Genomic DNA, 14,664 nt, shown 5'->3' with positions numbered 1-14,664 from the left:
TTTTCCAGGCTGTCCTCAAGCTTGTGATCCTCCTGTCTCTGCCTCCCAGTACCTAGGATTATAGACATATAGCACTGTACCTTCTTTTTTCTTTCTTTCTTTTTTTTTTTTTTTTTTGTACTGGGAATCGAACTCAGGACCTTGGCTTGCCAGGCAGGCACTTGTGCCACTGAGCTACATCCCCAGCCCTGTAGCTGGCTTCTTAAGGAATTTTTAATCAAGAATAGGTTGAATATCACTTATCTGAAATGCTTAGAACTCAGTATTTTGTAGAAAGGACCCAAGTCAAACATGAAATTCATTTGTGTTTCACTTATATCTAATACCCATAGCCAGAGTGTAATTTTATGCCCTGTCTTTAGTACACCTCCACTTAGACTGTGACCGCTCACGTGGGGTCAGATACGGAATTTTCCATTTGTGGCATCGTGTTGGTGCTCCAGAAGTTTTTTAGTTTGAAATATTCAGATTTCAAATTATGGAAGCTCCACAGTTTAAATTAGGCAGGTCACGTAGCCTGCCCAGTTACACATGCTGAGTAGCAGATGTGCGCATGTGAGCCAGGTGAGTTTCCGCCCCAGCATGGAGGGAAGCTGGGGCAGAAAGATCCAGATTCAAGCTCAGCCTGGGTGACTGCGTAGTGATTTAGCAAGGCCTTGTCTCAAAATAAACATCTAAAAAGGCTGGAGATATAACTCAGGCCCTGGGTTCAGTGCCTAGTTCTTGAAAAGATGTGGGAGCTGGGTGTAGTGGCACATGCCTGTAATCCTAGTACTCGGGAGGCTGAGGTAGGAGGATCATTGTGATGGAGTTCGAGACCAGCCTGGGCTACAAGGTGAGCTCAAGGCCAGCCTGAACTGCATAGCGAGACCCTGTCTCAAGGAGACCAAAAAAAGAAAGAAAGAAAGAAAGAAAGAAAGAAAGAAAGAAAGAAAGAAAGAAAGAAAGAAAGAAAGAAAAGATGTGGGAATGTGAACCCGGTTGGTTGTGACTTAATCTAGCCTCATTTTAGCTTCACTTGATCCTTCAAGGCCTTTCTGCAAGCCATCCTTCACCTTTTTTGGGCTCACCTGTCCACTGACTCAGCCATCCTCTCTAGGGTATCACAGCTTGCTGGCTGGTCTGTGGATTGCCTGACCCTCTATCAGGTGTCCTTTTTCTTTTTGTGATAATGGCAGTTAAACCCAGGGCCTTTGCACTGAGCTATACTCCCAGCCCCTTTTCTTTATTTTTTATTTTTTAAAATTATGAGCTGGGTGTAGTGGCGCATGCCTCTAATGCCAGCACTCGGGAGGCTGAGGCAGGAGGACCGTTGCAAGTTCAAGGCCAGCCTGGGCTACAAAGTAAGACCCTGTCTGAAAAAGACAAAAAAAAAAATTTTTTTTTTTTTTGAGACAGAGACTGTACATTACCCATGGGGTGGGGTGGGGTGGGGGGTCAAACTTCAAGTCCTCATGTTGCAGCCTCTCAGAATTGTGGGATTACAGGATTGGGCTTTTCTGTTTTTTGGTTTGTTTGTTTTTTTTGGTATCAGGAATCGAACTCAGGACCTTGCACTTGCCAAGCAGGTGCTTGTGCCGCTGAGCTATATCCCCGGCTGGATTGGGCTCTTCTGAAGTGCCTGTTTTTCCTCTGTCTTCCCTCCTAGGACCTGGGTTTCAGTGATGAGACATGGGGTATGATGTAACCCGTTTCCAGGGGGATGTTGACGAAGACCTTATCTGCCCTATTTGCAGTGGAGTCTTGGAGGAGCCAGTACAGGTGAGTCGTGTGGGGGTCTGGGGAGACGTGGCCGTCGCGCTGGTGGAAAATCTCCATGAGGAGTGGGGTGTCTGGGCCCATCCCTGTATTCTGCCCCGCTCCCCACCCCAGCAGAGGTCTGGTACAGGGAGCAGGGATGGCTACAGGAGAAGGGCTTCCGGAGTCTGCCTCGAGTGACGCCCCAGGCCCCAGTTCCAGCTAGCTTTGGGATTTTCTGCTGTGAGACAGTCAGCGGCTTGCTTCTTCCGGCAGTAGCTTGACAGCTGCCCTTCCGCTGCGGGAATGCTGACTAGGGTCTGACTTCCTGTCCACGACTGGCCTCTGGGCTCCGGTCTGCATTTCGATGGCGTATCGCTTCGGGTTATCAGTACCCCGCAGCCCTCTCACCTGCCTCCTAGGTAGGAAGTGTGGGGTTGGCTTTACTGACCTGTTTTCTTCCTGGGATCTGCTGAAGGAACCAGCACTCTGCCTTTTGATAAGAGAGCTGCCACCAGCAGTAGGTCTTTCTCTGGCAGCCCTGCCTGGCTGGAGGCAGCTGCATCTTCCGGGGCAGGTTGGGGGAGCGTCCAGGCGTCCTAGGTGAGCTGGCTGAGAGGGACGAACCCTTCACAGATGCAGTGATGGAATATCATCCCACGTGAGCCTTACGGGCCTCACCTTGTAAATACCAGGTGGTCCTCTGCCACTCTGACCAGCTGTCGGTAATCCCACTTTTTTTTTTTTTTTTTTTTTTTTTTTTTTTTTTTTTTTTTTTTTGAGACAGGGTCTCGCTGTGCGGTTCAGGCTGGCCTTGAGCTCACCTTGTAGCCCAGGCTGGCCTCGAACTCACAATGATCCTCCTGCCTCAGCCTCCCGAGTGCTGCGATTACAGGCGGCGTGCACCACCACGCCCAGCCTGGTAATCCCACTTTCCAAACCAGGACGCTAATCAGCAAGGTGTCTTTCACGTTATGTAACTCCCAAGGCTCCTCCTAACCCTCCACTCATTTTCTCTGTAGTTTCCAACCACCCAAGGGAGGACAGATGCTTGAGCTGAAAAAAAAAATTGAGACCATATTGCAATGGCAGCCAGCCCTGGACTTACCCCTTCCTGTCCCTTTGCAGCCTACTGCCAAGGGAGGAGTTAGAGGTGTGTGGGATGGGCCGGCCGAGTTCACGGCAGAGGCAGGGTCACAGGTGTGTGGGGTCCCTCCCCACCCTGGCAGGGCTGTTTTCTGGCACTGTCATTTGAGGCAAGTCGTTTGTAGAGAGGAGTGGTATTTGGTGACAGCTAAGTCAGAAGGCACCGTCCGCCTCCAGTACCTACCTCCTGAGAGCAGGCATCCCCTGTGATGCTGGGCGCATTCCCGGAGGTAGAAGAGCCCCGCTAGAGATGCCGCTTGCTCCATTCCATATTTGTTTAGTTTTTGAGACAGGGTCTCACTATGTAGCCCAGGCTGGCCTCGAACTCAGGCAGTCCCCTGCCTCAGCCTCCCAAGTGCTGGGACTACAGGCGTGCACCACCATGCCTGGTAATCCCAGCTGCTTAGGAAGCTGACGCAGAAAGATCGTAAATTCCAGATCAGCCTGGAATTTAGCAAGCCCTGGGGATATAGCTCAGCAGCACAGCACCTGCCTGGCAAGTGCAAGGTCCTGAGTTCAATTCCCAGTACCAAAAAGAAAAATATTTCAAAGGCTGGCAATGTATTTCAGTGGCAGAGCACTTGCCTAGTATATGTAAGGGTCTGGGTTCAAGTCTAGTATTGGGGAAAAAATCAAAATAGTATAAACGATACGCAGATACATGGTGAGAACTCTCACTTCTCTCCTGTCCCTATCTACCTAGGCCCCACAGGTAACTTTTTATTAGTTGGTATCCTTTCTGTGAGTATTTAGGTAGGTATTCTGTGTACTTCGCCAGTGGAGGCAAGTTTAAAAAGTTTCTTTATCATTCATTCATTCACTTTTTTCATTCATTCCTTGGTTTTTTGAGACAGTCTTGCTAGGTAGTATAGACTGGCCTTGAGTTCACTGTGTAGTCCAGGCTGGCCTTTAACTCTCAGGAATTTACCTGCCTCAGCCTCCTGAGTGCTGGGACTACAGGCATGTGCCACCACGCCTGGCCTTAGTTTTTTTTATTTCTTTGGTATTTTTTTTCAGGGCTGGGGATTGAACCAAGGCTTCATGCGTGTGGGCAAGAGCTGTACCACTGAGCTGCCAGCCAAAGGTGGCAGGTTGAGGTAGGACAGGCACTGAAGAGGAGACAGCTGGATGATGAGGGGGCCTTCCTGCGTTAAGATCTAGAAGAGCACCATTCTTTTAAGCCAAGGGAAGCAGTAAAAGCAAAGGTCCTGAGGCAGGAATAAGTTGGATGTGGTTGAAGTACAGAAAAAAACCCCAAAGTGGCCTGAACGCTCCTGGGAGCACTGCCGGGAGCATGGTGCAAGGAGAGGAGAGGTCAGGCACAGGGTAAGGCCAAGCAGAGTCTTACAGGCCCTGTGCGGAGAGTTCAGAGCCACTGGAAGTGCACTGGGAAATCATTTCCTTTTTTTGTCTTAGTGGCAGTGGTCCTGGGGATTAGACCCGGAGCATATGCCTGCTGGACACACATGTACCACTGAACTGTATCCTCCGCCCCCTTTTTATTTTCATTTTGTGATAAGGTCATGCTAAGTTGCCCACGCTGGCCTCCAATTTGTGATCCTCCTGCCTCATCCTCCTAGATAGCTGGGATTACAGGTGTGTGATCTTCCCCCATGCCTGCCTGTTATATATTTTATTTATTTATATTTTTTGGCTTTTTGAGACAGGGTCTCGCTGTGCAGTTCAGGCTGGCCTTGAGCTCATTGTTACATATTTTTCATCTTTTTTTTTTTTTTTTGCAGTACTGGGGATCAAACTCATGACCTTGCGCTTGCCAGGCAGGCGCTTATGTCACTGAGCTATATCCCCAGCCCACTGTTACATATTTTAAAGCAAAGAAGTGAGATGATCTCGTTTGCATTTTTATTATTTTATTTTTTATTTTATTTTGACATGGGGTCTTTTGTGGGGAGTAGGCATACTGGAGATTGAACCCAGGGCTTTCTCACTTAGCTATATACCCAGCCCTTTTTTATTTTTTATTTTGAGACAGGGTCTCACTAAGGTAGTAAGTGGCCCAGCTGGGCTTGAACTTGCTAGGATTACAGGTGTGCACCATCCCATCCTGCTCCCGACCCTTTATTCTTGAGATGAAGTCTTGCTAAGTCACAGCATTACCCAGGCTTCGATTTGGGATCCTCCTATCTCAGCCTCCCAGAGTACTGGAATTACAGTCATGAGCCACCAAGGAAGTGATCACTCTGGGTGCTAGTGGGAGGATGGATTCTAAAAGGGTGGAGTCCGAGCATCCTGGGGGCAGATCTTAGGGACCTCACGAAGCGTTTGGAACGCAGAGGGCACCAGAGTCGTTATTCATCGGTGCGAGAGGGCATCTGCACGGGTACAGGGAATCCTTGCAGGGAAGTTGGCTGAATTACGATCTTTATAAAACTGAGGGCTGGGATGTGGCCCAGTGGTAGAGCACTTGCCTAGAACGTGCAAGGCCCTGGGTTCAGTCTCCAACATCATATTGTTTTTTTATTGGTTTTTTTTGTGTGTGTGTCTTTTTGAGTCAGGGTCTCACTATGCAGTTCAGGCTGGCCTTGAGCTCACTTTGCAGCCCAGGCTGGTCTTGAACTTGCTCCTGCCTCAGCCTCCCAAATGCTGGGACTACAGGCATGTGCCACCATGCCTGGCGCCAACATCATATTGAAAGAAAAAAAAAAAAAAAGAAAATGCTGGTCGTGGTAGTGCATGAGACCTTGTCTCAAACCCCTACACATACCAGAAAAAAAAAGAAAAGAAAACCTGAAAAGAACGTGATTCCGCAGAAAAACTCTACCTCTATTTAGGAACCTAGGTTTGGCTGTTGCGACTCAGCAACACCTCAGGTCAATTCTCACAATATAAGAAACTGTGTCTACATAGAGAGGCCTTGTACCTCGCAACAGAAGTCTCAGTGTTTGCTGGGCATGGTGGCGCACGCCTGTAATCCCAGCACTCGGGAAGCTGAGGCAGGAGGATGGGGACTTTGAAGCCAGCCTAGGCTACAAAGCAAGACTCTGTCTAAAAAATAAACACATAAACAACAACAGCAAACAAAATAGCCCTAGACGTTCCTTGCTCTGAATTTTCTGTTTGTTTGCTTGAGACGGGTATTGCTCTGTTGCCTGGGCTGGTCCTGAACTGCTAGGCTCAAGCCGTCCTCCCACTTCGGCTCCCCAAGTGCGGGCAGGATGGGCACTGCGGGCGCCCAGCTTGTTCTCCCTCCTTACCTTGACCTTCTGCCTGTACGTCTGTGGCCCTCTTCTCCACAGCTACACTCTGAGTCATCTTTCAAGATCTATCACAAGTCCTGCCCTCCTCGTGAACACCTGCTTTGGGTGACCTAGTCTCACCCTCTGGACCTCTTTGGCAATTACTGTGTATGCAATCCAGGTGGCAGTTAATAATTGGCCGCCTTGTGTCATAGCTCCTATTGTCCTGGAATGTCATTTATAGCTCTCATTGTTATACACCTTTTTGCTTGTTTGTCTTGTCTTACGATCCATTTGTAATCTTGAGCACAGGACACGGACCTTAAGCCTTACCCCAAAATGCCTTGCTCGTGGCAGATGCGTAATTTGTCACGAGCTCAGGCACTGCTGGTCCTGCAAGCCGCTCAGCAGCTGGACTGGCGTGGTTAGCACGCCCAGGTTCCCCACGCCTGCTAACCCGGGTCCCTCTCGCCTGCCCTCCCCAGGCCCCGCACTGCGAGCACGCCTTCTGCAATGCCTGTATCACTCAGTGGTTCTCGCAGCAGCAGACGTGTCCCGTGGACCGCAGCGTCGTGACAGTCGCCCACCTCCGCCCAGTGCCCCGGATCATGCGGAACATGCTGTCAAAGCTGCAGATTGCCTGTGACAACGCTGTGTTCGGCTGCAGTGCCGTTGTCCGGCTGGATAACCTCATGTCTCACCTTAGCGACTGTGAGCACAACCCGAAGCGGCCTGTGACCTGTGAGCAGGGCTGCGGGTGAGAGTTCTTCCCTCCGCCTCTGCAGATCAGGGCCCCCGGGTCTGCCTGCCTCTGACACCCCGTGAGCTGGCTGGGGAGAGTGCACAGATGTAGGCCAGGGCATTCCTGGCCTTCTCCGCTGCCTGATCTTCCCCCAGGGCCTCAGCTCCTTGTTGCTTTTCCAGCTATGGTCTTTATGCTCTGGCTTTTTTTCTTTTCTGGTTTTTGGTTTTTGGTTTTTTTCCGGTACCGGAAATTGAACTCATGACCTTGCGCTTGCCAGGCAGGCTCTCTGCTGCTGAGCTGAATCCCCAGCCCCTATGCTCTGGCTTTAATAAGAGGAGGAGAGCAGTTCAATGATCTGTGTGATGACACTAAAGACTGATCCAGTTTGTTCTTCCATTAGGGTCCATACTGCTATCTGCTTGTGAGGCTGACTGCTCTAATTTCCAGGCTTCTCATATTTCCTCCTGCCCTATTTTTTTTCTTTCAGAGAGGTGTGAAATATTTGATTAAATGCTGATAGTTGGGACAGTAAATCTAGGGCCTCTCAGAAATGAACCTGGTGTGGTGGCACACGCCTGTAATCCTTGGGAGGCTGAGGCAGGAGGATCAATTTGAGTTCAAGGCCAACCTGGGCTACATAGTGAGTTCAAGGCCAGCCTGAACTATACAGAGGGACCCTGTCTCAAAAAAAGAAAGAAAGAAAGAAAGAAAGACAGAAAAAGGAAAGAAAGGAAAAGAAATTAAGAGTAAGAGAAAGCCCACTGAGGAGGTTCTGCCACAGAACAAGCCGTTTTCCCACGTGTCTCACCGAATGGGTTGTTCTGCTCTCTCCCGCTGGGCCGCAGCCTGGAGATGCCCAAAGACGAGCTGCCGAACCACAACTGCATTAAGCACTTGCGTTCTGTGGTGCAGCAGCAGCAGACGCGCATCGCAGAGCTGGAGAAGACGTCAGCCGAGCACAAGCACCAGCTGGCGGAGCAGGTAGGACCCAGAGAACACGTGGCGCGCGCTCGCCTAACGTCTGTGAGGAGCTTTGCGAAGCACTGGGGGGGCAGCAGGGAGTGAGGCCACGCCGTCCCTGTCTCCCTGGGAAGCGCGCAGCCTGGTGTTCCTGCAGTCTCTCAGCAGCCTCCTTCTCAGATGAACGCATACCTTTTATCTGCTGTCTGCCTTACCCATCGCCCCCGGTTCTGCTTCCCCCCACAGAAGCGAGACATCCAGCTGCTGAAGGCGTACATGCGTGCAATCCGCAGCGTCAACCCCAACCTTCAGAACCTGGAGGAGACGATCGAATACAACGAGATCCTAGAGTGAGTGTCCCGTAGGACGTGGAGTCGCTCCCTCCACATCCTGGTACCAAGGCTGAGAGGAGGACGAGCAGGGGAGTGGCAGAGGACAGCAGTAAGAGCTGGCCCAGGGCCACCGCCTCCCAGATGCTGGGGTGAAGGAGAAGGGCAGAGGAGAGGGGCGCCTCAGCTGCAGTACAGGATCTCTTATTTATTTGGGTAGATGGAAGGGGAAGCCTGTCCGAGGATGCAGTGTGTCTGGAATTAGGTGAGTACCGCCACGTATAAAGCCCCGTGTTAAAGCCGTGGAGTGCTAGGAAGGCCAAGAAGAAATAGAAGCTGTCGTCCCTGTCTTCAGGCAGCTTACAGCCCAGAGAAGAGGCAGAGTGCAAGTCCAGGAAAGTGGTCTAGAGTGCAGCAAAAGCAAGCGAAGTCTAAGATCTCTTTCAGTTCTGGAGTCCTATACAGTTCGTAGACTACACTGTAAGTGTGAAATCGTGTGTGTGTATATATATGTTTAGGGCACACAGTGCCAAGCGGGACACAGTACAGCGGAGCCAGTGCGTCATTCAGCAGATATATGTTGAGCACTTACTTTGTGCCAGGCGTGATGTACGTTAAGCGTTGAGATTGGGATTTCAAAGAAAACGGGAGCAGAATATAGACTCGTGGGATTTATTCTGGCGAGTAATATGTGGTGACTCAGACGGGGTCAACTAGGGAAAGATTTGAGGTGTCTGAGCCAGTGCTGGAAGGAAGGCTGAATAAAGTCAGGCTAACCGCAGGGTGGGCGGGCGTTCTACTTAGAAGCAGCCAGAGCGGCGAAAAGGAATTGCACTGCGGTGACCACCTGCGACCCCCTCCACACAGGTGGGTGAACTCGCTGCAGCCGGCCAGAGTGACCCGCTGGGGCGGGATGATCTCCACCCCCGACGCCGTGCTCCAGGCCGTGATCAAGCGCTCCCTAGTGGAAAGCGGCTGTCCTGCCTCTATTGTCAACGAGCTGATTGAAAACGCCCACGAGCGCAGCTGGCCGCAGGGCCTGGCCACACTAGAGACGAGACAGATGAACCGGCGCTTCTACGAGAACTACGTGGCCAAGCGCATCCCTGGCAAGCAGGCTGTGGTGGTGATGGCCTGTGAGAACCAGCACATGGGAGACGACATGGTGCAGGAGCCGGGCCTTGTCATGATATTTGCGCATGGCGTGGAGGAGATCTAGGCGAGCTGGACTGGCGATCAGGAAGAGACGGAAATCCGAAAGCCCTGTCACTCCAGCAGCTGGGCCCCGAGTCCTCCCCGTTTTCCTCAAGGCCGAGCCACAAACCCCCGTTTTTCTGGCCCTGAAGGGCACTGGGACGCTTCGCTCAGCCTTCTGGAGGCGGGGGGCCCAGATTCCTGCCTTCGGCCATATTTTTTCTTCTAAAATGTCCGTAAATTCTGTCTAGGTAGGAACGTCCCCACTTTCGTATTTTCCTGCCGAGGGTCCGTGGTTCCAGATATTTGCAGAAAGCACAAAGAGATTTGTTTTGCCTGGAGGCTCAAGGTGGCGCGAGGGATCGCTCATCGCCCCGTCCTCCTCAGCCAGGGACTTGAAGCGGGCAGACCTGTTGACTCTCAGTGGCATTTAGAGGGCACTTCTGGGGAGGAGGCATCCCAGAGAGATGGTGAGGGTGGAACCAAAACCCTGGGGGTAAACAGGCCAGTAATTGAGCGTCACTGATCAGCCTGTCGGGGCGGCCGGGTCTGCCCAGCGCTTCCCGCGCAGCCGCCAGAGGTGCAGCACCGCAGGGCCTGCAGCGCACAGGCTGGGGTGCTGAAGGTCCCGGACGGGCTCTTCCTTCCTACGCGGCCCTCCCTGGGGAGCGGCAGGGCTGATGGCTTCATATGCTCAGCACGAAGCTGCTTCCTGGCTTTTGCCGAAATAGGGCAGGCACCACCTTTTGTGGCACACCCGTGATAGTTTCCTGGGCCCCTCTCCGGCCCTGGGATGGTAGTTCTTTTGATAATTTCCTTTGGCTGTTGTTTGTCTGTATTTCACAAACCCAGTCTGTTTTCCACATTTTTTTTTTAAAGAATGGCCTTGTTAGGGCTTATACCACATTCTAGCCCAGCTACATTGTTGGCATTTAATTTATTTACTTTTTTTTTAAGAAATGAAAAAAGAAAAAAAAATCAACAAAATGTAAAGTTTGTTTTGGTTTGGTTTTTTTGGGGGGTTGTTTGTTTTGTTTTTCCTCTTCCTGTTGGGGTTCCGGATAGGGTGGGACAGGGACAGGGTCTGTTTTACATTTTTCATGTTCAGCACCACCTTTGGCTTTGACACAGAAGGAGCCGAGGGAGTCCGTGGCGGACTTTTACCTGTTCCCACCCTCTGTAACCCGCCTGTGGGGAGGGGCTTCCTCTGCTCCTGTGAGGGATGTGATGGTCCAGCATCGCCGCCCGGGCCCTGAAGAAACTTCCTCCCAGCCCAGCATCCTCCTGGATTCAGAGCACTGCTCTTAAAGGCAGCCCTCCCCAGCTGTCCTTGGGGCTGGGTTCTAAGCTTCACCTGACAAACAGGATAAGCATTACATCTTTGGAGCCGGGCACGGTGGTGCACGCCTGTAATCCCAGCATTTGAGGCTGAGGCAGGAGGATCACTGCGAGTTTGAGGCCAGCCCGGGCTACAAAGTGAGCTCAAGGCCAGCCTGAACTGCACAGCGAGATCCTGTCTCAAAAAGAAAAAAAAAAAAGCTATCTTTGGGTCTCTGAGAACAGGCTGTGCTCTGCCGTATCCACCTCAGGACTTCCATTTTAGGCTGTCTGGCGCTTCCCTTGGTCCCTGTGGTGACTGGCGGAGTCAGCAAGGGGGTGGGTGTGCTTACCCCACCGTGCAGGCGGCATGGGGTTGGAGAGAGGGGGCTTCTCTCCACCGTGTAATGGCGTCTTTGTTTGGAGATTTATTCCAGACCAGCTTGCCACTGGTCTCGGAGTCGGATCAGCTCCACTGGGGTTGGGGTGGGCGCATACCAGCTTGAAGGGGCTAGGGAACAGTGTCGGCTCCGGCCACTGGGCTTGGGAATTTGAAAAAACGTGACTATTAGTCCAGTTGCATTTCTCCCACTCCCTTTTGCCTCCCCTGCCTGCCTTACCAGGGGCCATGCTCTCCTTCCTCCGGCCCCGGATGGAGCCAGGCGGCCGCTTCGCCGCTCCCCTCCCCTTTGCACTGGTGTCTCTGCGGGCTGCTGGTTGTGTTGTACGCGCTGTTCCGTGGTGTTGACTGCTCTAATAATAAACCTTTCACTCAAAGCTCTGAATTCTTAAATCACCATCCCTGCCCTTCTTGTGAAGGTTTCTTCCTCTGTAGGCTTTTCTCCCACCCCAGTCCCCTTCCTTCCTTGCTTTGTGACCTGTCTCGGCCTGTCTGAGGAGGACGTCCGTCTGGGGGTGGTGTCCGCCTCGCCTCCGCTTGGCCGCCTGTGACCTCCTGCACCCTTTCCTCCCTCCTGCCCCGCAGCAGCCGGGGCTCCCTCCAGGGACCCGAACTGTGCTCCTGCCGTGGTGCGCCTTTACTCTGAATCCCGCGTCCTCCTGAGTGCTTCTGGGATTGGGGATATTTTTTACAGAAGACACGCATGCTCCTTCCCCTCCTCCTTCAGGCACCTTTGCTTTGCAGTCTGGAATTGTATTGTAGGCCTGGAAGCCTCCACCCCTCGGTGGTTCCTAGCCAAGGAAGTAGCCCTGAGGAGCAGAAACCAAGTCGACCACCCGGTGTGTGGCTGGCAAACCTTGATAAAGCCTTTTCCTAAGTGTTTTCTGCCACCAGCTCCTGCCAAGAGAAGAGAATCTCCCTCCCCTGAACTGTAATTTAAACTTGTTGAACATTTATCAGGCGTCTAACGTAAATCTAAACGTATTCTAGAAACTCTAGTTAGAACTGGGGGGCAATTCCTGCACTCGGTCTACTCTTTCATACATGCCACACATGATTAGAAAATAAAAGCGCCTGCCTGGCAAGCGCAAGGTCCTGAGTTCGATTCCTGGTACCAAGAAAAAAAAAGCAAGCACATAATGACGTCACAAAGTAGGGCAAGCATACTAGGTGGTGTATTTTCCCCAGTGATAACGGTGGTCTTTCTTCCCTGAAACTCCTTTTACTTTAAGAACCTGCTCCTTGTTCTTCTCCTTGTTTGAGTGTCGTGAATGGTGCCAAGTCTCTTTAGGGTAGTTCTTGTTTGTTTTCGAGGTAGTCTCCCTGTGTAACCCAGGCTGGCTTCACAATTCTCCTGCCTCAGTTTCCTGAGGGTTAGGATTATAGGCATGTCCCTGTGTGCCCAGCTTAGGTCTGACTTTTGGAAGTAAATATTCACTGAATGTCTACCCTGCAGAGTACTCACTGGGGGGGGGGGTGCAGGGCTGAGGGGTTCGTGTAGCCAAATGGCACTGCCCTGCAGAGAACTTACTCCCTACGGCCTGTAGTAAGGCATCACAAGTACGCTAAGATTCACGAGCAGTATATGGGCAGGGGGTTAAGACAGGCAGATGGTGCACACGTGACCGCAGCACTGGGGAGGCTGAGGCAGAAGGATCACCGCAAATTCGAGGGCAGCTGGGGCTACATAGTGAGACCCTGTCTCAAATAGCAAAACAAAAAAGCCCGAGGCCCAATAACAACATGGGTCCACCAGTTTGCAACCTCTGTTTTAAGATGAGGTCATGGGTCAGGGATTAGCTCAGAGGCACAGCACCTGCCTGGCAAGCACGAGGTCATGAGTTCGATTCCTGGTACCATAAAATAAGAATAATAATAATAATAGTAAGATGAGATCACAACAGGAGTAAGAAATGAACATGAAGGATATGGTGAAGGAGAGACGAGTATACCTGCGGCATAAAGTTTATTGGAGGAACAAATGAAAGATGAGACTACAGATAATTTGAGGTCAATTTATGTGTGGGAGAGAATTTGGAACTTTATTTTACAGGTAAGGTTTGTTTTTTTTTTTTGTCTTTTTGAGATAGGGTCTCACTATGCAGTTCAGGCTGGCCTTGAGCTCACTTTGTTGCCCAGGCTGGTCTTGAACTCACAATAATCCTCCTGCCTCAGCTTCCTGAGGGCTGGGATTACAGGCGTGCGCCACCACGCCCGGCTTACAGGTAAGTTTTTGAGAACACTAGTGACTTCCGGCTCATTCTGATGACAGTGAAGAGGAAGCAAGGAACAAGTGTCAACACCAGTGGTAAGCTTCCCAGTAATTACGTAGAGATAAGGGCTTGAGGCGCAGAAGATATTTAGGAAGGATAATTGATAGGTTTTAGCAGATTAGATTTGCTTAGCTGAGATTAGTAATGCATCTGTCAGGTGCTGGGTGCTAGGCATCTGAGATAATACATGTCATGGAGACGTGACTTTCACGGGATCCTGCAGATTAGTAGGTAACACGTGAACAGTACTCAGAAGTCCAATGGTGTGTCGCACATAGACACGGACTAAGCACAATGCTACAAGGAAGAAGGGGCAGTTACCTACCTGGCAGCATGTGGAGGGGAGGCCTCAGAAGAATCCCTGGGGCCGAGTTCTCAGTGGGACCAGAGACCCGGGCAGTGAGGAAAGGGGGTCACATCCAGACTGAGCGCTCAGAGTCAGGCGCGATGCTAAGTACACATGAGTCCTCTCCACAATTTCTGGCATTATCATCAGCCCCATCTGGAGGCAGAGGACAAAATTCACACAGCCAATAATCAGAAGTTGGAGTTGAACCTGGAAGTCATCCCAGAACCTGGGCTCCCGAACACACGCCTCAGCGAAGGGCACCTCACCAGGGAGGAGCTGGAGACACGGAGCTGCCCGTGTGTTGGAGGGTGACAGCGCGGCGGCGTCAGCTTGAGCAGGAGGAGAGGATGAGCGGGTTCGGGGGTGACGAGTTCACCGGGGAAGCGCGATGGGGAGCAAGTCTGGCTCAATAAATGTGTTTAGTGAGGGTCTGGAAGCATCATTCTGGAGTTTAAGAGCAAGAAGCCAGGAGTGGTGGCGCACGCCTGTAATCCCAGCACTCGGGAGGCTGAGGCAGGAGCATCGTTGTGAGTTTGAGACCAGCCTGGGTTACAAAGTGAGTTCAAGGCCAGCCTGAACTGCATAGCGAGACCCAGTCTCAAAAAGACCAATCAATCAATAAAATAAATAAATAAATAAATAAAATAAAAGGAATTCTAGGACTAAATGCACACCCTGAAGGGATGTGGGATCTGGGTATGGTAGCACATGGCTGTAATCACTGACCTCTGAGAGCTGAGGCCAGAGAATCCTGAGTTCTAGCCCAGCCTGGGAACTTAGCAAAACCCTATCTCTGAAAAAGGGCCGGGGAGGTAGCGCATTGTGAAGGGCCTGAGTTCAGTCCCCAGCACAGCAGGCGGGGGCAGTTAGGCGTTCCAGAAGACATTTTGGGGGGAAATGAGCTATGTGATAAGGCTGAGTGATTTGTTTGTTTTGGTTTTTTTCTGTTTTTCTTCCGGTACCAGGAATCGAACTCACGACCTTGTGCTTGCCAGGCAGGTGCTGTGTCGCTGAGCT

The 14,664-nt window shown here is 51.4% G+C and overlaps 1 protein-coding gene and 1 long non-coding RNA gene across 8 annotated transcripts in view; one reads left to right on the top strand and one right to left on the bottom strand.

Moving 5' to 3' along the window:
- The window catches only part of Rnf41 (ring finger protein 41, E3 ubiquitin protein ligase), a 33,820-nt gene extending 23,519 nt beyond the window's left edge, over window positions 1-10,301 (top strand). For 5 of the 7 annotated variants that reach the window (XM_005397294.2, XM_005397293.2, XM_013520826.1 and 2 more), the window contains 6 exons: window positions 1,649-1,761; window positions 6,566-6,837; window positions 7,671-7,806; window positions 8,032-8,135; window positions 8,335-8,379; window positions 8,982-10,301. In XM_005397294.2, the coding sequence (XP_005397351.1) occupies window positions 1,672-1,761; window positions 6,566-6,837; window positions 7,671-7,806; window positions 8,032-8,135; window positions 8,335-8,379; window positions 8,982-9,333 (999 nt within the window). In that variant the 5' untranslated portion in view covers window positions 1,649-1,671 and the 3' untranslated portion in view covers window positions 9,334-10,301. Of the gene's footprint in view, window positions 1-1,648; window positions 1,762-6,565; window positions 6,838-7,670; window positions 7,807-8,031; window positions 8,136-8,334; window positions 8,380-8,469; window positions 8,595-8,981 lie in introns of all 7 variants that reach the window. The other 2 variants (XM_013520829.1, XM_013520828.1) reach the window with 2 other exon arrangements.
- A 475-nt stretch (window positions 10,302-10,776) lies between these two features.
- LOC106149948 overlaps window positions 10,777-14,664 on the bottom strand; it is a 10,493-nt gene continuing 6,605 nt past the window's right edge. Inside the window, exons 4-5 of the long non-coding RNA XR_001236438.1 lie at window positions 13,624-13,800; window positions 10,777-11,167 (exon numbers count right to left, since the gene is read on the bottom strand). This is a non-coding gene — a long non-coding RNA (uncharacterized LOC106149948). The remainder of the gene's footprint in view (window positions 11,168-13,623; window positions 13,801-14,664) is intronic.

This window comes from Chinchilla lanigera, unplaced genomic scaffold (genome assembly GCF_000276665.1).
Source record: "Chinchilla lanigera isolate Chin_1 unplaced genomic scaffold, ChiLan1.0 scaffold00057, whole genome shotgun sequence".
NCBI lineage: Eukaryota > Metazoa > Chordata > Mammalia > Rodentia > Chinchillidae > Chinchilla > Chinchilla lanigera.
This window is presented reverse-complemented; position numbering and strand designations above follow the sequence as displayed.